General features: G+C 34.7%; 5 protein-coding genes across 5 annotated transcripts; 2 read left to right on the top strand and 3 right to left on the bottom strand.

The window, feature by feature from the left end:
* The first annotated feature begins 2,306 nt into the window (after positions 1-2,306).
* LOC114528570 (homeobox protein Hox-C6-like) lies at positions 2,307-4,125 on the top strand. Its single transcript, XM_028550238.1, has 2 exons — positions 2,307-2,659; positions 3,398-4,125. Exons 1-2 carry the CDS (start codon positions 2,341-2,343, stop codon positions 3,712-3,714), a joined length of 636 nt encoding a protein of 211 aa, XP_028406039.1. The 5' UTR covers positions 2,307-2,340; the 3' UTR covers positions 3,715-4,125.
* Positions 4,126-7,485: 3,360 nt separating this feature from the next.
* On the bottom strand, positions 7,486-11,332 carry LOC114528295 (26S proteasome regulatory subunit 6B). The gene is made up of 7 exons (XM_028549935.1): positions 11,280-11,332; positions 10,227-10,497; positions 9,084-9,602; positions 8,841-8,917; positions 8,401-8,569; positions 7,904-7,959; positions 7,486-7,695 (listed from the first exon to the last, which is right to left on the bottom strand). Exons 1-7 carry the CDS (start codon positions 11,304-11,306, stop codon positions 7,582-7,584), a joined length of 1,233 nt encoding a protein of 410 aa, XP_028405736.1. The 5' UTR covers positions 11,307-11,332; the 3' UTR covers positions 7,486-7,581.
* Positions 11,333-12,565: 1,233 nt separating this feature from the next.
* Positions 12,566-14,918, bottom strand: LOC114525642 (40S ribosomal protein S3). Its single transcript, XM_028547043.1, has 6 exons — positions 14,848-14,918; positions 13,975-14,199; positions 13,737-13,831; positions 13,006-13,193; positions 12,738-12,919; positions 12,566-12,634 (listed from the first exon to the last, which is right to left on the bottom strand). The coding sequence occupies exons 1-5, from the start codon at positions 14,875-14,877 to the stop codon at positions 12,738-12,740; spliced, it is 720 nt and encodes a 239-aa protein (XP_028402844.1). The 5' UTR covers positions 14,878-14,918; the 3' UTR covers positions 12,566-12,634.
* Positions 14,919-14,978: 60 nt separating this feature from the next.
* On the top strand, positions 14,979-16,178 carry LOC114529011. Its single transcript, XM_028550741.1, has 5 exons — positions 14,979-15,103; positions 15,178-15,202; positions 15,325-15,373; positions 15,471-15,538; positions 15,689-16,178. Exons 1-5 carry the CDS (start codon positions 15,029-15,031, stop codon positions 15,844-15,846), a joined length of 375 nt encoding a protein of 124 aa, XP_028406542.1. The 5' UTR covers positions 14,979-15,028; the 3' UTR covers positions 15,847-16,178.
* A 320-nt stretch (positions 16,179-16,498) lies between these two features.
* Positions 16,499-18,500, bottom strand: LOC114530983. Its single transcript, XM_028552611.1, has 5 exons — positions 18,477-18,500; positions 17,815-18,166; positions 17,451-17,663; positions 16,949-17,107; positions 16,499-16,647 (listed from the first exon to the last, which is right to left on the bottom strand). Exons 1-5 carry the CDS (start codon positions 18,498-18,500, stop codon positions 16,517-16,519), a joined length of 879 nt encoding a protein of 292 aa, XP_028408412.1. The 3' UTR covers positions 16,499-16,516.
* Positions 18,501-19,700: the final 1,200 nt, after the last annotated feature.

Here is a 19,700-nt window from a genome sequence, read left to right as displayed (position 1 = left end):
TAAGGTTTATACACAGTCGGTTAACCTTTTTCAGATGCTTGATGCGTATGCACTCATCATCAGTGTTCTTGTAACGTCAAGCAAGAACTACATGCTGCATAACAACATTAAATGATCACACGACATTGAGAGAGCAAAAAATTGGATTTATGAACAATTTTGAAGCTTTTGCGCACAGGCACTATAAGAGACCTATCGTCACAGAACATGATATGACAAATTCGAATCCAGGCCTTTTTAAAGTTTTTCATGTCGGTGATGTCTGTTGACACTTGTCGGCGGTAGTCATCGTTGCGTGAACTTTATTTATCATATAAAATGAATCGTCAATAAAACATCGCAGGTCATCGGCAGATGAATAACGTCCTTACATAAAAAACAGTTTTACATATAAAAATAAACCTTACATAAACAACCAGTGGCAGTGAAGCAATATAATCGTCGTTATTGTTTCTGGAACAGCTAACTAAAAAGAAGTGTTTCTTATTTTACATTATTTCCTTGTCTTCTGTTATATATGATTGTATTTACGAATAAATAACGGAGACTAACTTTTCATTACTAAAAAAGAAACACAAAAAAGACGCTGCATCTGTTCATCCAATTTATTGCTTTAGCAGTGAATAATATGTATCGAAGTAAATATATATTGCTTAGTTTATGACAATGAAGACGCGGCAAAACGGACACAGTCGATTTAATTTGCAGAATTGTAGCAACGTTATGAACTATATTTTCATTAAATTGCTTGTAAAATAAAAGATTATGTACACATTACATGAAGAAAATTAAATTGTTTACACGGTGAAATAAAATTAACAAAAAATGTCACGATACTCAAGCTCCATATGACATACACGGAAACCATTTTTGTTTCACGCTTGATTAAACGCCAACACAACAGATGTAAGCGAGTGATCCAAGCTATAAAATTATGCATTTACATGCAAGCAGGACGTTTTTTCGGTCTGAGGTGTACTGTAGCTAGTTGCGGCCACGGAGTAGAAGTTTGCATTCTTAAATTGAAATATTATATTGAAATACCAAAATAATTGGAACATTCCTTACTCTCTTTATCCTAACATCAGAATATTTCTCTCAACGTTTCACTTAAGAATTATTAGTACATTCATGTATACATGCATGGAAGTAAATCCGTAGCGATATTCTGCATGTCTGCATGGTTCTCAAGAAGGGGTGCAGTTATGAGAAGCATTACCTGTGTTCTCGTCGACCGTAAAATATTGGATGAATGATTTTTTGTAATAAGGATAAGATAATACGGCTAAAATATAAGAAGGACCTCTGTCTTTGAAAATTACTGTCAAAAGGTCAAGTGACTGATAAATTTTAATTTCTTTATCTCGAACATTGTCCTAGATTTAAAGTTTAATATATGATTGTTTGGAAAATATTTTCTTTAAATCGGCGACTGGCACAAAATCTTCGTAAATCATTTTCATCACCTGTCCTTAGATTCTTTTTCTTTAAACCAAGCATTCAAACTATATATCGTTTTGTTCAAACACGCGTCAGTTGACATTTCATTAAAAATTTAGAAATTAAGAATGACTTTTTAGACTTCAATTTCATGTCAACTAACAAAAAACGTCATATATAATCCTATTTTGGGATAATCACATAGTATTTTATCATTATTTTCATCGATAATTGCCGGTGTTATACATATACACTTCAGTTAATTTCTCTAAATGCTCAGTCTCAAAAAGATAAAATTTGTAGGCCAAGTTTCATTCCCTGCAACATTCAAATCAACTTTTTAGTCATGGACATGGTTTCTTTAGAAAACGGCCTTTTGCATTCTGCATAATCAGATTAGCCAGTTATTAACGCAACTGGTGCAATAATTAAAGTTTGGAACGATTTTTGTCTAATAATGTCAAATGATGGCAGGTGAAATACTCTTCTTTCCGTGACTTGGAAGGCAACCGAGTAAATGGTAGTAGCTAGCGTATATTTTGTACATTTTTCGCAGTTCAAGAAGAATTATATCAGAGAATCTCTTTTCAAGCCGATACATTAACAATTGTGTTGGGCGAATACATCTGTTGGTCCAATATTTTATAAAACAGAATGATACAAAGTCTGTTTGATAGTAATATGACACTAATTAGACGCTTATGCATTTTGAAAATCGTCCATTATTAATGAAACGGTTTTTCGGCTGCAACAATGATCAACAAACCAGTAATAACTTTTTCCACGTGTGTAAAGCGGCAGGGGTGATGCTGCATATATGTCACACACGTTTGTTTAAGTGGAATTTAAGGCGCGCAGTTAGCAGAGATTAATACATTTTATATACGCAGTCATCCTAAGATGAGCTCCTTCCTCATTGACTCGCTCATTCAGAGCAATCAAAGAAAAACATCGCCAGTTTCGCCCACTGTCAGAGAACCAGCGCCTTACAACTTGACGGCATGTACCTATTGTTGGACACCTCAACATGATAAGATCAATTTTTGTCAGTTATGCGTTCCCGGGACATCCACCATAAGTTCTTATGCTATGCCAGTAAGAAGTCAGGTCATTCCAGCCTCTGCCATGCGTCAAACTATGATCCCTAAGGATTACTCACGACTGCAGGAACATTTTCTCGGCCCGGTTGAAAGCGGTATGCGCTTAGATTCAAATTTTGGTAAGTTTAAAAAACATTGCAAGTAAAAATTAAGATGACGCTGGATACTCAGTACAATTGTATTTTTTACCAGAAAATTATCGCACACAATGTATTCGTTGAGTTAATATACACATGCATGTAGAAAGATCATGATTTAAAGCTTACATAGTGGACGAAATATTTAACTCTATGTAAAATCACTAGCTGAAACTAAAAACTTTTGCATGTCGAATAAAAATAATCAGTGCGAGTTAAAGTTACTCAAATTTTAAATCAGTTTTATGTTCACGTTATTAATCCTATCTCGGTTTTATCTTCGCGAAACAAAGCTATCAGCTCGAAGATCTATCATCACATTGAGTTCCCTTTTCTCTTATAAGTGTCTTTGTTTCAAACCTCTGATAGAAATCAGAGGTTTTGTAAATACTTCCATCTATAATTAACCTTCTCAACACTAACACACTCCATTGATCCAAAGTTAACATCGATATATCATCGATATAACACTATCTTTTGGTGCCTTGACATAAGAGAGAGACGGGACATGCGTGCATGTGCGTCAATAACCCAGCGCAGGAACAAAATACAAGCACTGATTTAACTCAACGCTAACAACATATTTTGATTCATTTGCCATTCTGTTCATTGATGAGAACCCTGTATATACACATCATGGACAATCTCCAACTATATATGTATACAACATTATTTTTTGTGAGGTCCCGGCCTGACTATTTACTTTATATTCATATGCAGGTCACGATGATGATGGATGCGGCAAAGGTAACTCGCGTACAAAACGAATTCGAACTGCTTACACGAGTCTGCAGTTGTTAGAGCTGGAGAAAGAATTCAGCAACAACCGTTATCTCTCTCGTCTTAGAAGAATTCAGATTGCTGCCATGTTGGAGTTAACTGAGAAGCAAGTGAAAATTTGGTTCCAAAACCGTCGTGTGAAATGGAAGAAAGACAGAAGAATGTCAAGCACGATGTCCTGCAGCTCAGGAATAACTGTCAAATGTGAAGCAGAAAGTATTGATGATGAGGACTTTTCCACTAAGGAAGAAAGATAGAGAAACAATTTTTACATGCAATAGTATAAATTCTCTCCAGTAACTTGCATGCAGGGGCCAGTGTATGGTTTTCCCTGGCCTAGAGCCATAGACCGAGAATATCTATACGAATGTGCATTTCTCTGAAACCTTCATAAGACGTATATAAAGGTATAACGTTTTAGTGATATAGTTGTTCCATATATAGGGTTAATATAGCCCATTGTATTTAAGAATATCTACGAAATCAATGTAAAATTCGTTATCCTGCAGTTCAGGGCAAAAAAATTCATGCGCATGCATGCAGTTACACGAGAAATCTCATATAGCGTTTTTCTTTTCATTTTTTGAGTATGACGTGCAAGGTAACTTCTTGGATAAAAAGTTACATCATGTATATAGAAAACAGCAGTAGACTCATATATTTATTACCAGTGCATGTAATTTAACTCATTTTCATCAGATTGTACATATATCATATCATGCATGATGTAAAACTTTGTATATAATGATCATGTATATAGCTTTATAAAGCATATAACTAGAATATTATATGAGATTGAATAAGGTCAACTTGAGTGTATATATCATCAGAATACAATTGTAACGTAAAGTCAAACTAATTTAGATCTTTTAATTTTTAAGTTTTGGGTAATGAAAACGGCACGGGAATTAATTTTCATGCATCTGCGTCAAAACAAGCTATTACTGAATCTTTTACCCCATGGCATTGTGGACTATTTTTTATTAAATTATAGGAGTTTACACTGAGAGCCTTAAGCCTGTATATAGTTCAGTGCAAATTTTCAAAACCGTGCGATCGAATGTTGAAAGAAAACTTGCGAGGACGAAAACGTCGTTCCATTTTGTGACAAATATATTTATCCCTATTATAGACCTATATCATTTTCCCTTAGTTTATAGATATATAGTGGCAAGATCACTGTTTCAGAATTACAAAGACAGGCATGCATGACTCGATTCCCATGCATGTGAGTGTTAGGGAACTCGATTTTCATGAATTCCTGTAATGTTATCGTGGGTTGGTCATAAGCATTGAAAATTCTATTGCTCTATATACGTTTCTCTATATGGTAATTCTGACCAGTTGAAAAATCGACGAAAGTGCAAAAAAATGAACATTAATATTAGTTATATAACACCGAAACTCAGGTATATATCGTCTGTTTTGAAAAGTCTTATATAGCATGCAGTACAATACTCGCAATACCTATTTTTTATTACATGATGTAGCGCGATGCAAAATGACACTTACTCAATCATGCACATTATAAAACATAATATTCTTTGTAATACAAAGACATGCAGATATGCATGGAACTATATATTTGTAGTTATATCAATCACTTCTCTAGAAAGACAACAATATTCGATAAGTTTTAAACATGTTAATTGGTTCGCATGCATGCAATATAGATACATTTAAAACAACTGTCAATGCGCCCTTCCACTCCATTGATAAGCATGAAAATCGTCTTCATTTTACAAAGGAACAAATTATATAACTCAGTAGGATTTTAAATGTATCAGACGTTGAACAACGAAACCAAAATAGGCGTAGAACGTTTCTTTATTTTATATGACTTTATTGGCTCAGTCAGGGTCTAACAGAACAGAATTTTAAAACACCTGTTGTTTCGCATAAATTATATACAGAGCGAGATCGATGGCACAACTCAACAGCTATTAATTCACTACAGATCTCAACTGTGATGTATAATTTAAATTCGAAAAGTAGCGTTCTATAAACATTTTTCGTCGAAAGCGATTACAGAATAACACTTTCCTCGTTTTGGGGTTGATGCAGTCATTCAGCACCTCGAAATGTTGTTGAATTCAAATAGCTATACTGGCAAAACGATCGATGTTAATATGGATGGTGCAAAGCGACAAGCAAGTTTCAGCCGCCCAATTATTTAATTTCAGTGGAATTACAATAGATATAAGATATATAGCTATAGGGAGTCTAGGTCCTTATCAGTTGAAACTCGTGTTCAATGTAAAAATTTAATTAAATTAATTATTGACCTTCTCATGTTTCCGTTATGTACATGAAAAAAATAGAAATTAGAAAAACACTATACTCATCATTTTCAAAATGTTCTTTAAAGACAAAGTAAAATAAAAATAGTCTGAAATATATAGTGAAAACACTCTGAGTTGTAGTTGACTTCAAGGCCAATTTTGTATTTAGAAAATATATTTTTTTATTTAAATAATTTAATTGACCTTTTTATTAATCTAAATTGTTGTATTTTAATTACACCCGAAACAAATGTTCTTCTTTCACTAAACCCGCCATGAAATAAGACTGATATTTTAATGCTTGCATGCATGCATGTGGCCATTATATGTGGCAGAATATAATAATAATAGACTCTGGTAGGATTAACCTTATATAATATCTAAGTACCTACATAAGCAAAAAATCTATTTCACTAGTGCATTGCATGCATATAGCTAATTACATGATTTGATTATTCAAGTAATATATTTTAACCATCGCTTTCCATCTTGTTCTTACAGGTCTGCTGGATTTACAAGAGCTATATATATTTCCAAGCCTATAGTAATATACTGAGTATAGATGAAACCCCCCAGGCTTGGTATATATAGCTACTTATACCAAAAATATACCGGCATGCAGTATATCTCCGGCATACCGTCTCTCCCCTCGTTTAGGGGGAAAATAAAGATCGAACTCACGAACCGGCGATTTTTATTCAGCAATTGTTGGCCATGGCCATGCATAGGCTTGCGAATGTATATATGCATTATAGTTTCTGCAAAATCGTTTTGGCGTTTTGACAATGCATGGTTTGTTAACTTGGGGTTTGTAAAAGCTGGTTAGAAAACCTCCAAAATGACAACACTTTAACACTGTTTCCGTGAACTATATAAAGTCAATTTTTCCGCAAGAAAAGTTTATATAATTATGGGTAAAAAACAATCGAACATCCGCCCTCATTATAATAACATACTAATTGTTCATTTTATCATTATGTTATATGAATAGTTTCAAGTTTAATTCGTTTAATTCCAATAATTTAACGTAGATCAGGCTTGCTACTAGGGCTCATCACTCCAATTTCCCCAATCATTCATCAAATTGAGCAAGCCAGCAGCGGGTCGGTTTTCTAACAATGGCAAGCAATTAAAATATTTCAAAAATATGTCATGCGTCACGCTGGCACAACACGCGTTCTGTTATCAATTCTAGTTTATAGCAACAGTATATTTTGGATTATGTGTATGCAGCTAATTCAAAAATTGTCCTTTCAAAACTGTAAACCTTGAACTCCTACCGCGAAAAAAAAAAATTGTAATTTATTATGCCCTTTCAATTGAGAAATATAGACTATAGTGAATATCTTTCCGTTTATATCAAGGCTTCGACATTTTACTTAATTGATTTTGTAATTAATATTATTTTCTATATAATTTCACATGCAATGTATATGTGGAACGGAATTCTTGACTTTATATTTATCTCATTTTGTTGTTTAAGCTCACCCATCTACGTAAAAATTACGATACTTGATAATGCGCTGAACGTGGTATCAAATACACTGAAGCATTTTTCTTAAAATTACTGGAAAGGATGAATTTTAATAGAATGTCTGTCAATAGAATATCGGTTGGATAGGTATATAGGTTGTATCACACTTTCCTTTTTTTGACAATTTTCCTTTGCTAACGAATGAAAGGAAAAACTAGTTCAAACAACAAGGATGGTATATATCTCAAAATAAATAAGGCACTAAAGCAAAATTATAAAATGAATAAGTGCTAACTCGTTGTATTTAAAATATTCCATAAGAGTTTAAAGTGAAAAATAATCCACACTATACATGTGTCTTGCACTTCTTATTTATAAAATTCATGTTCAGTTTCGTCTTTTTTCACATTATTCTTGTATCCTTTTTCGAAGTCTTTGGAAAGGATGACATAACGATTTTCACGCACAGCCTGCATACCAGCCTTGAATTGAAACATATCGCATTATTACTTACTGGAAGGAACAATTAGGTTAAATGTGGACGAGATGTGTCACATTAGGATTGACTGTAAGGTGATTGAATTGTGAGATGAGATATTGCATCATACATTTTTTATCTCATCTATAAATACAACTACTATTTATTTTCGCCTGCAGGACAGCCAACGCACGCAGGAATAAAATACAAACCTCTTGACAAATGGCGTTGATGTCAGCTCCACTTATTTTATCAGGTCTCGCTACATCTGATAAAGTTGTTAAAGAATTGCAGCATGTAAATGGTATCACGCAATAAAGCGGCGCGTTGCTTAGCATGACCACGCTCTAATATAATTTTACCTCCCTCTCTCTCTCTCAAGCAAGTACACACGGCCACCTGGATATGGCATGCCCTCGATTTTACCTGAATTAATATTGGCTCCCAACGTTTTGACGCAAATCAATTTTATCGCACGCGCACACTCCCAAAGTTTGCGATATAACTGAGCAACAATTGTTTGTCCCGCCATTACCCAAAGGTTCTCATTGGATCGATTGCCTAAGCCTAAGCCTATGTATACTGTTTCTTCAGTTTTTTTTTCACAGCAGAAAAGCGTAAATAAACGAAAAAACGCCCTCTTAATATTCATTAAAACAGTATATCACTGTAACGGTTCTAGTATACCATGTTCTTAATGAAAGGATACAATCCTCCAAATCTACTTCTTCTGATAGGTTCATTTTTCCTGTTATAGTGGAGAAAATCAACCGTTTTTGTCGTCTATCCGGTAATGGAAATTCTATTTTACGATCGAGCCTGCCAGGACGAAGTAGAGCAGGATCGAGCGTATCATGTCTATTTGTCGCCATGATCACCTAAAAAAACACACGAGATATGAACACAAATTAGCAATATCCTACATAGTAATTATACTCCAGCAGGTAATCATACAACACGTATTGTAATCCTATTCTTGTAGTGTGATATTATAGCAACCGCTGCAACTAGAAATGTACAACAACCTGACAAGTGCTAATATCCAGGTCGAGGTTAAAATTTGGATTAAGATTACAATTGTTGATTATAGCTCTCTTGAGCATTGTCTCTAGTGCAGGAAAGTGATAGAAATATAAAGGTTATACTTACTTTGACATTAACGTTCTGGTCAAACCCATCCATTTGATTAAGAAGTTCCAGTAATATTCTTTGTACTTCCCTGTCCGCTAAATAATTCAAAAGGAGCTAGTTAATAGCTGCGTTTGAAAAAAAGGCGATTCTACTGCATACAGTTTGAAAGTTTACAGTATTCTTTTATCAATAAAATTTCATTAATTTCGCAAAAATGAAACAAGGTTTGGTCTAAATCATAAGTTTCAGATATTCACATACCTCCTGTCTGTGCATCGAAACGCTTTGTTGCTATGGCGTCAATTTCGTCAATGAAAATTATGGCGGGAGCGTTCTCTTTTGCCAACCTAAACACATCTCGCACCATTCTAGGACCTTCTCCAAGATATTTTTGCACGAATTCTGAACCAACGACACGAATGAACGCGGCTGTTGTATTGTGAGCAACTGCTTTCGCTAACATCGTTTTCCCACAACCGGGGGGTCCGAACATTAAAACTCCTCTGGGGGGATCTATACCAATCTGCTTATATAGCTCAAAATGTGTCAAAGGTAGCTCGACTGCTTCACGTATCTCCTGTTTCTGCACATCCATTCCACCGATATCTGAGTAAGAGACATCTGGTTTCTCATCTGCACCAAGCATAGCAATACTGCTGTCTGATTCGGGCGGTAGAACATCAACCAGCGCATTGGAATGCTTGTGTAAGGCAACTGAGGCACTTGGTTTGAGTAATTCACGATCAATCGTACTCAAGATGCGGACATAATAGTTTGAACCTAACAAATCAATATCAAAAATTAAATGCATGGAGCAGTCGAGCAGAGACTGAGGATATCAAATGTAATTAACATTTGAAGTTTGCCCATATGAGTCCAGTTTAGACTGCACTCTGTGATGCATACACTCTGATTGTGGTTGTAAATATGGTTAAATATATAGTATACTTGATTATTTTCAGCGTGGATCAAAATATGTTTTGGGTACCTAGGATATGCTTAGCTACGAGTGGCTGTTTTCCCCTCCAACAAATGTACAACGTACTTAATATCTTCTACAACTAACGAAATTCCAATTATAAGTCTTATATTTTTAGGGGTTTTAGCCTTACTAGACAATGTGTAACTGTAACATATAAGTTTTCTGATTTATATCATATATTTAAAAGTGTTTTTTTTGCAATGCATTTGGTTAGAGTATTTTACAGTAAAATGATGAATAATTGTTTGGTATAAATGACCATATAAAAACTATTTAAACAAGTTTTTTTTTCACGGAATTGGAAACACAACATATGTGTCTAAACAAAGCACTTTTACAGGAAATATTTTAATGTTTTTATAATAATTTTCTGATATTCTATCTAATCATGCGATGCTAATTGCCAAATATTGAATACCCACCAGTAGTTGATCCAACAATGCCAGTATTTTGATCCACAGCTTCAAGAAACTGTCCAATCACCAACGGTACAGATTGAATTCTTTTGACTTCCTCTTGTGCATGCAGCAACTCTCTTTTCAAATTTCTCTGTTCATCTTTGATATATTCTTCTTGTACTTCAAGAAACTCCAGTTGTTTTTGAAGTTTCTTGTATTTAGCATACAGGTCATCAACATCTATTTCTGTGGTTGGTGCATTGCTAATAAGGTTGCCCTTATTGAAATTTTCTTCCTATTTATATTTAGATTAATAATATGCTGTAGAGGAAATTCCAGTCAGCATCAGAACAATATTATATGGGTAAATATGTGTATTTCCCATCACATTCACAATGTTGGCATGAACTTGCATAAGCAAAATCGCTATGCGGAGAGCATCTATTGTATGTGCAAAACGCTCAGTTTAAAGTCTATTTTAAGTCTATTTTTAATTTAATGGAAGTCTGCTTTTTACGATATTTTTATATAAAGATGGTATGTTAAGATGTTACCTAAACAACAATATTAGTGATAGAAGCAATGCATGGTGAAAATATTTTTGTGAAAGTAAACACTTATTTATTGGGCCGTAGTCTGTAGTAGCCTTTACTTGTAGTACCTTATGCTATCTGTTTGACTGAACCTTTCATTCAATTTTTTTGATATAATAGAATATACAATGTGGTCTAGCTGTCTTAGTATCTCTCTTTATTAGCTGTAGTGGATCTTTATAATTGGTTTCCTTGTAAAACTGAATGGCAGGGTTGATAAGGTGTTGTATTCATATATTAATAATTATATATAGCAAATTCAACTTCAGTTGAGTTCATGAAACCACTTTAAAATATATGTATAAGTGCTCTTTTTGCCTTATAACAGTTAAAAGTTTCAAACTTTAATAAACACGCTCCTTTAAATCATTATGAAAAGTAATGACTCTCGTATAATGCTAATGTAAAGAAACGTTTACATATCATATATAGGAAGAAACTGTATTATATACAATGTTTCTTAGGAAAATCACTAAATTTTTACCTGAGAAACGATTCCTATTTCTTCCATTTTGAATAAAGTATGTTGCAGGACGTTAAAGGATATATAAGGTCAAGCAAGACAACATAGTACACATAGAGTACAACGCTCATATACGCTCGTTCCCAAGGTTTTCCCATTTGGACGCCAGTTAAATCACAAGTTTAATAAATTAATCTACTAATTTTCCTGTTTCCATGCTATTGTAAGACATGTTTCTTGATATTTGTTGTTTGGGAACTATTTTTAACCGATATGAATTGAACCACGTTCATTAGCACAACGGACCGCCACTTCTGTTTCGTGGACCCCCGACCCAGGGGCCGCTTGGCGGTGGTATAAAAGCCGGGTTTTTTCAACCGTTCTAAAAATGGTTGAAAAGCAATGTCAATGAAATTTCAGCTTTGGAACCAACAATTATTAAAGAGGATCTTCGGTTTAGGAATACCATGGATAGTTAAAAGTGATTTTATTATCCATGGGAATACTTAGCGCGATGCCTTTTTTGTGTAGAAAGTGAGTATAGAGTAAGGTAAAAGGAAGATTATTAAAAGAACAAAAACATACAGAAGTATTTAGTACCAAAAAACGGGCGATTTTAAGCGATTGAAAAAAGCACTATGACTATGTATAAGAACTATGATTATCCCTCAGTTCATCTCATGAATTATCCAGGTCTCTGGCATTGCTAATTCTTGCGATATATGAGACCACACGCAGTTAATATAACTGTGATGAGCCAGGCATAGCGGATTCAGGACATCATAACGACAAGACTGCCGGTACATTCCTGACTTAAAAATAAAGGCCGGTCAACGGATGACCCGCCAAAAATGCTTGGTTCACCGATTGATTTCTCAGCTTGCCAGTCATTTTGACAACCACATTTATGCATAATTCGCTTGGCCCAATTATCAACACCAGAATTCTGCGTTTGAACAAGATTACCATATGATCATATCCACAAAAGCGCTGCGGTAGAATACTAACGATTCACGTTAAAGGTTGCACTGTGCTTTGGTCTCGATTTCATTTTATGTATATTAAAGTTTTTTATGAAAAGTCTTTGATATACTGACTGGTCAAAAACCAGTTTGGACCAACCGTTATGCGGTCACTTTGACCGGAGTAATCACAGCCGTTATTCTCTTTAGTGGGATGCGCCAATTTGTCAAGACACCACTAAAGCTTGGCGATTACTTGTCATAATTTGAGGGAAAATAGCATCAAACGTGACGAAAAAGAGATTTTCGAAGATTGTGCAAAGTTGAATTGCAAAAGAGACAAAATTTTCTGTTCTTTATTATTTATTTTTCATAAATTTTACACTGCATTCACCGGTACATGAAAACGTAGACCTGAAAAAGAAAATACATGTGTTAATAATGTAATCTCTCAAAAAACTGATGAAGTAGTCTTTCGTTTTCACTAATGGGTCTAGCATTTGACAGAATACCATACCTATGTAGCCATTGGTGCAGGTTGATCAGGCTTGCCGCCCTTGTGTTCTGAACTCGGAGTTGCTGGGTTTACTTCTTCCTTGGGCTCAACAATGCTGACTTGATCAGGCAGTGGTTTCTTTGGCCCGTTTTTGCCAGTCACATCCCATGGCAGCATGATCTTCACTTTGATACCAAGAACACCTGACAAATTAGTTCAAAAGAATGTCCTTTAACACAACTTTTATACAGTAAAATGTTACAAGACAAACTGTTGAATTTTCACTTACCTTGTCTTAGGTACACATGTCTGACAGCAGTATCAACATATGTCTTTGTAGGTTCACCGCTATGGATCATCAAGCCATCTACAAATTTCATAGATTTTGCACGTTGACCACGTAGTTTGCCAGAGACTACAACTTCGCAACCCTTAGCGCCACTCTCCATAATGTATCGAAGAACCCCATAGCATGCTCTGAAAATACAGAACAGAATTACTCAAAACTAAACCTTTGGTCAATAAATATAAAAATTTCAAAAATATTGATATTCGATTTTTCAAATACCGAAAATATCAAAAATACCGAGATATCGAAAAAACATAAGTTTTTATGGACTCTCCTGGACTCAGCCTGCAGTCATGTTATCAAATACTATCAAAGTCAACTGTTTCAAGGCAAGGTACAAATGTCCTTGCTTTGTTGGAAAATATTGAATTCTTAGCAGCTAAGAATAATTCAATCAGTTCCGCTAGTGTTCATCTAGGAATATTTTTAAATACTAAATAGTCATATGAATTGCTTGTAAATACTATAACTTACTAAATAAACCTTTTGGCAAAAAATTCAAACATTCACAGTAAATAAACTTTTTGATATTTGATTAGTTTTGAAGGTATATTGACTAAACTACGTTTTAATAATTTTGTGACTTGCAATATATAGTCGAAATTTTCAATATCGATATATCGGAATTTTCAAATACCACAACAGCCTGGTTAGAGTGTAAATTTACATACCTCCTTACAGCCAAACCTCCAAGCAACTTGTATCTCAAAGATTCTGCTTGTGTAATTGCACTCAGTCCACGAGTTGCCACCTTTTCAGCATACAACTAGGATAAATACAAAACAGGTAATAACAATTAGCAATGGGTTGCATAAGTAGTTACGTTTTACCTATAGATAGTGCAGAATTGATGTTGGATTTTTCAATAAAAATATTGAGCTTGCAGTGCCTGCTTTTAAATCCACTCACCTCAACAGTGCCTTCAGGAAAGTTGAATCGTTTCTGTACCACTGATGTGAGTTCGCGAATCCGACGTCCTTTTTCACCCAATATATTTTGAGTTCGTGTTGCTAAAATAATGATTTCGGTTCTTATGGGTGTAACTCGTACTTCAACACCACTATAGCCATCTTCTGCAAGCTCGCGAGTTAAGAACTCGTTCAGTTCAGCCTTAAAGATCCCATCAGAGACAAACTACAAAACAAGAGATGAAATATTAGCTTTAACCATTACAGAGGTAGTGTCTCAGCAAAGGGAAATAATATAAAATTTATTATGTAATTTCACAGCATAAAAAACTTTGCATACAGTGTACATAGTCTTCAATGTTTATGTAGAGCAGCATTGAGTGTACATAGTTAAATTTAATTGTGGTGTACGAAGTCTGAAATGAACTCTGGATTCCTTCTTGGTTCATAAATACTACAGCTAGATTGCTACAATACCTTAGAATGAATCGTACAGCACTCTCAGGGTAAAACTAAATCTTATTTTTATGACCTGATGACCAAAAATTAAGATGTACTATAGTTTATACATTTGTATATCACTTTACGATATTAAAAACCTCATGGCTTATACGCCTGAGGGTTTTATGAGGGAGGAAAATCCCATTCAAGGCGGCCAAAAATAATCAAATAAGTATTTGGCGATAAGGGAATTGAAATAGAGTCTGGTGACAAGAAAAATGTTTCATTGCATCCATCTCAATCCGAGGCGAAAATTAATCATCACGACTTAAATACCAAGCAAATTTTATGTTCGATAAACTATCTATCTATTTCCATCGTAAACCTATTAATATCTATGTTAAAAGCAACGTTTTACGTCCATAAAATCTACCTTCCGTTTTTTACTGATTTGAGTCGCCATGATTGTTTAGGCAAAGAGAACATGCCCAGAAAGCTTTGCGGTTTTCAGACTGAAAAAATGAAAAGACCCAGGTCCCTCACTGATTTTCCTCGCGCGGTCGCAGCAATATATTCCATATTCCATCCACTCGTTCCACTGTTTGCTTTTCATCATGCTGCCATTTGTAAGTGGGGCAAGAAGTCTTCGATATATTCGGTCAAATTTAAAATTCTCAACTAAACTAAGGGTAGGTTGTGGTGCACTTTATTTGTTGTCTCGAATCATATTTATATAAATGTTTCTTTTTGTGTTTTCTCATAGAAAAATATAGGAAGAGCATGTCAAGGTAAGCAGTAGAAAATCGATTTTTTAAAATAGGTATATTTTTCATGTAGGTTTAAAGCTAGAGCATTTGCTGATTGAATTTCGCTCTCTTCAATCCTCAAGCTGATTTTATCTTAACTGTAGTGAAACATGCCAGAACAGTATCTATACTTGGTGTAGCTGATAAACAATGGTTGGTAATGGTTATATGTGTAGCAATCCAAACAATTCATCTTGCGATTATACATTGGAGATTATAAATAATTCCCCTCTCAAATTTTCAATTTCAGTTTAAACAATAAGATTCAAGACATTTTAAATAGAAATGATGTCACTAGGCCTCTCTCAACACCAGCTTGTAAGTTTGTTTTTGTATAATTTATCTGTCTAGATACAACATGTTTATTCATTATGTTAATTCTGAATTTGTACCAATTTTCCTCTCATATACACTGTAGACTATGGTCCTGCAATTTATTTATTCTTTTTTTATAATTTTATGTTCTAGACAACCTATCTGCTGTTTGCAGTTCAATTATGCTTTTAAACTGTGATGGTGGGGCAACTGCTTTAACTACTGCTTTAGGGACAGGTGATGATGATGAAGTGACGACTAGTGCGGGTAAAAAAAGAAAACATTGGATAAAACATGATGTGAAAGGTTAATGCAAAACTGGTTGTGCATGCTTAACCACATACCAGTTGTATGCCAAAAATGGTATACACCTCATTTTAATACTTTTAAAATTAATGCAGATATTAACATCTTTTACTGAGGTGGTTCAGTATAATTGCATGAGAATACAGAGTGAAGTTTCTAATTGCCACATGAGTTACAGGCATGTATTGTTTCATAGTCTACATTACATCTTGGGCTTTTTATTTTGAGCAAATCAGTTTTTGAGTTGTATATTTCATAAAACTGATGAAGATGGAGGTTTCTGCTGATTGAAATCTCTATGCAATAAATGTAGTTTTTCCACAAAACTGATATAGTGTATTTTGTCATCATGTTCATTTCAAATATTTCATTTCCTTTAGCTTGCAATATTTTGATCCTCTGTCCATCTACAAACTTGTTTGTTGCTTAGTCTCTCACAAATTTATCAGTTTAACGTTAAAAAAGTGAAAAATCTATTTTGATGCATAGTGTTATGCACCGCTCGCACAAATGGGCCCTATCTTGTTGCTAAAATAAATAAAATAAGCCATGACATAAACATAGGTCATTAAAGTATATTGGTGTTTTTACATTTTTCTTTTACTTTCCAAAATTTATACCTGTGTTTATACCAAGGAAAAATATTTCACCTTCTGATCATGTTTCTACTTGTATTTAATTTATATTTAGGACTTTATCTTTATGTGGCATTTTTCTTTTCTTTTTTTTCTGAACATTTCCAGGTACAGCAGGCAATGGTCTCCATTTCATATTGTTTTCTTGCATCTCTTTTTTAAGAACTTTACCTACATGCAAAAAGGCATAACACTTCGTCTCAGTAATCACCAATGGTATGAATAAGCACGCTGTTAGTGTTATGTCAAGTATCATATTTTTACTGGTAAATATAGTAATGGTATAAGAAACATCATATTGGGTTATTCTAAAAGAAACCCTAAAGACTAGTATAAATGGTCAAAATCTAATAACTTTCATGATTTTAAACAGTAAGCACATGCAGTATTGCGCAAATCAGGATCTCTATTATGCACCATCCATTGCCAGCATGGTATATTATATGTATGACAAATATATCATTATACTCACATCTTTTCTTGGGTACCAACACACGCTGCCCGTAATATTTCATGAGAGCCCCGTAGACACTGTAATTTTTATAGCCAAATGCATTTATAATCTGATCAATAAGTACTATTGTCACCAAAATACCCTGAGTTAAAACAACGATAGCCACCACAGATAAATCTAAAATGAAAATCACTGCCGTGAATGAAACACAATGCATAGAGCTATAATTTACATAAGATTAATAAAAAACACTGATTTCTCCCTTCGTTTTTTGGGGCCCCTGGGGCGAACAGACCCCCACCTGACCCATTGTGATCACGGAAAACCAGGCTTTTCTTGCATTAGCAATTGATTGAATACAAAACTCACGTTACCAAAGAGGGTTGAATACTTTGGTTGTCCATGTGTCAATGTTCAAAAGCCACACTGCCTTGATCAAGGCGGACAGATGCGATCGTGATTGTCAAGCTGTGAGATGTACACTGGCCTCATAGATTTATAAATAATAATCTTACTATACCTTTTGGTGCAAAACAGCGTAAGCCATTAGAGCCATCAATCACATCTAGAGTTTTCTTGCCATATTTGTTGACACACCAACATAAGTCATGTTCTATTGAACATTGTACGTCATGATACGATCCATCTTCGTCGCAAGTTGGGCGAAATGCACGCTTTTTTCGTGGATCTGCCGACAGCAATCTCTCTTTCTCGCATCTAGTTTGTCGCAGTTCTAAAATGGGTGTTACTGGCTTCAAAGTTTGACCCGTATTTACAGAAAAATACTTGCTGGGCAAGTATACTGTATAGAGAAATTAGCCAGCCACTGGCCTCAATAAACATTTTCCTTCCTAGAAAATAAAAATTGTGATACTCTTTCTTACCAGTCTCTTTCAAAGATACTTTCATCTTAGAAGAACCATATATGTTACGAACGCGGCATTCATAATCTCCAAAATCCTCTTTTAAGTAGGGTGTGATTTCTAAGATGCTTGTTTCTGCTTGTACTTTCACTTTCGCGATACACGTATCACAGTTATGACGAATTTCAACACCATTCTTTATCCAGTTAACTTTGGGTTCTGGCTCAGCGTGGTAGTCACACTTAATGCGAATTGATTTCCCACGCTCAGTATAGACAACAGGTGGGGAACTAGTATCTAGTATCGTTGGACCGTGTTGCCCTGCTTGAAAACCTAAACATACAAATGTTCCATAATTATAAAAACTGCTGAGCTGTCAAAACTCAATACGAGCCTGATACTTCAGGCACAGAATACGTAAATTACATGTGGGATTTTCTTTTAATAAATGTCAACGAGTGAATTAGCATAGTAAATGACCATGCGAACAATTTTCAATGAAGACCGAGACCCGATTTTCCGAAATCATGGACATAACAAAAATGATTCATAAAAACTATAGAATATCATCAACAATCCGCTTACCTGATGATTTACTTATAATAAGTAGTAAAAAAAATGAGAACAAAGTCATTATAGCCATTTTTATGTTTTCAAAAGTAATTCAACAATGTAGTCTTTGCCTTGTCAATTCTATTTGTTGCCATGGAGATAATTAAAACGCAATTTAATGACGTAATGATTTTAATGTGGGCATAATTAATGATGCATTATTGGAAAAAGCTTTTCTCATAATGGAATTAAGAAGGCTAATTAATCCACTGCATCGATGAACATTCAAATAAACATGATTTCCCGCAAAAACAAAATTTTTAGTCCAGAATATGAACGACCGTACCTTACGACAATAGACGATTTTCAAGGATCAAAGTGGCCGTCAACTGTTTGTGGGTGGTTTATATCATATCAAAACAAATACTTAAACATGCTTGGGCCAAGCTAGACAAAATATGTGAGAAAATAGTATGTAATGGTTGGTATATCGTATTACATATATCAGTGGAAATGCGATTCCTACGTCGGTCTTTCTTGTTGAAGAATGAACGATTTTGTTTAAAAACAGTTGACGCACATGGTTGTATTCTTCCATGGCACAACCCCTAAAAACAAAGTCGTACAATTTAATTTTTTGGAAATCTTCATCATCCAATGTGACATTTCCTAGATGTCGAGATTTCCATCATACGTTTCCTCGATAATGATTCAATTTTTTAACAACCTGGTGTTAATTAAGGTTGACATATTGCGTTCGATTTTTTTGAAGAATCTGTTTCACTGTGTCTCTGTTCAAAAAATGTTTATTTTTGTGATGCTTACCGTTTAGTGTCACAACCGCTCACCCGTCTTTGCCCGCCGGATTGATTTCGCTTCCGTAATAACCTGTTTGATCGATCGTAGCAATATTTGAGGCTCAAGCTTTCAGGGGCACTTTCAAAATAGGGCATAAGGCAATGTCTTTGAAAGAAGGCACGTGCCGATTTCCAACACCTGCATAGAAAGCAGATTAAATACATATAAATGTCACATATTTCGAATGATATCCGCGGTCTTGTAGTATTAATATATTTATATCATTTGTCGCTTGTAATATCCCAACTTCTACGGGCGAGTACTGGGCTCGATTCCTTCCCCCCGTGGGAAAAGGGCAATGGGGGTTAGGCATTTTTTTGTTCAAGTACGTGGTAAGCCTCTTATACAATCATTGCATGTGCGGGAAAATGTTGGTGACGCCTCTCGCTCGGTGCTAATATTATTTTACTAATATAACTGTGATATAACATAGCGTCAGCAACTTTTTGTTGAATTTGATCATAAAAATAAATTATTGTCACTACGGATTAGAAGGA

This window comes from Dendronephthya gigantea, unplaced genomic scaffold, assembly GCF_004324835.1.
Source record: "Dendronephthya gigantea isolate DGI-Jeju-01 unplaced genomic scaffold, DenGig_1.0 000001F, whole genome shotgun sequence".
Classification (NCBI taxonomy): Eukaryota; Metazoa; Cnidaria; class Anthozoa; order Malacalcyonacea; family Nephtheidae; genus Dendronephthya; species Dendronephthya gigantea.
Note: the sequence above shows the minus strand (reverse complement) of the source record. Positions and strands in the feature narration are given on the sequence as shown.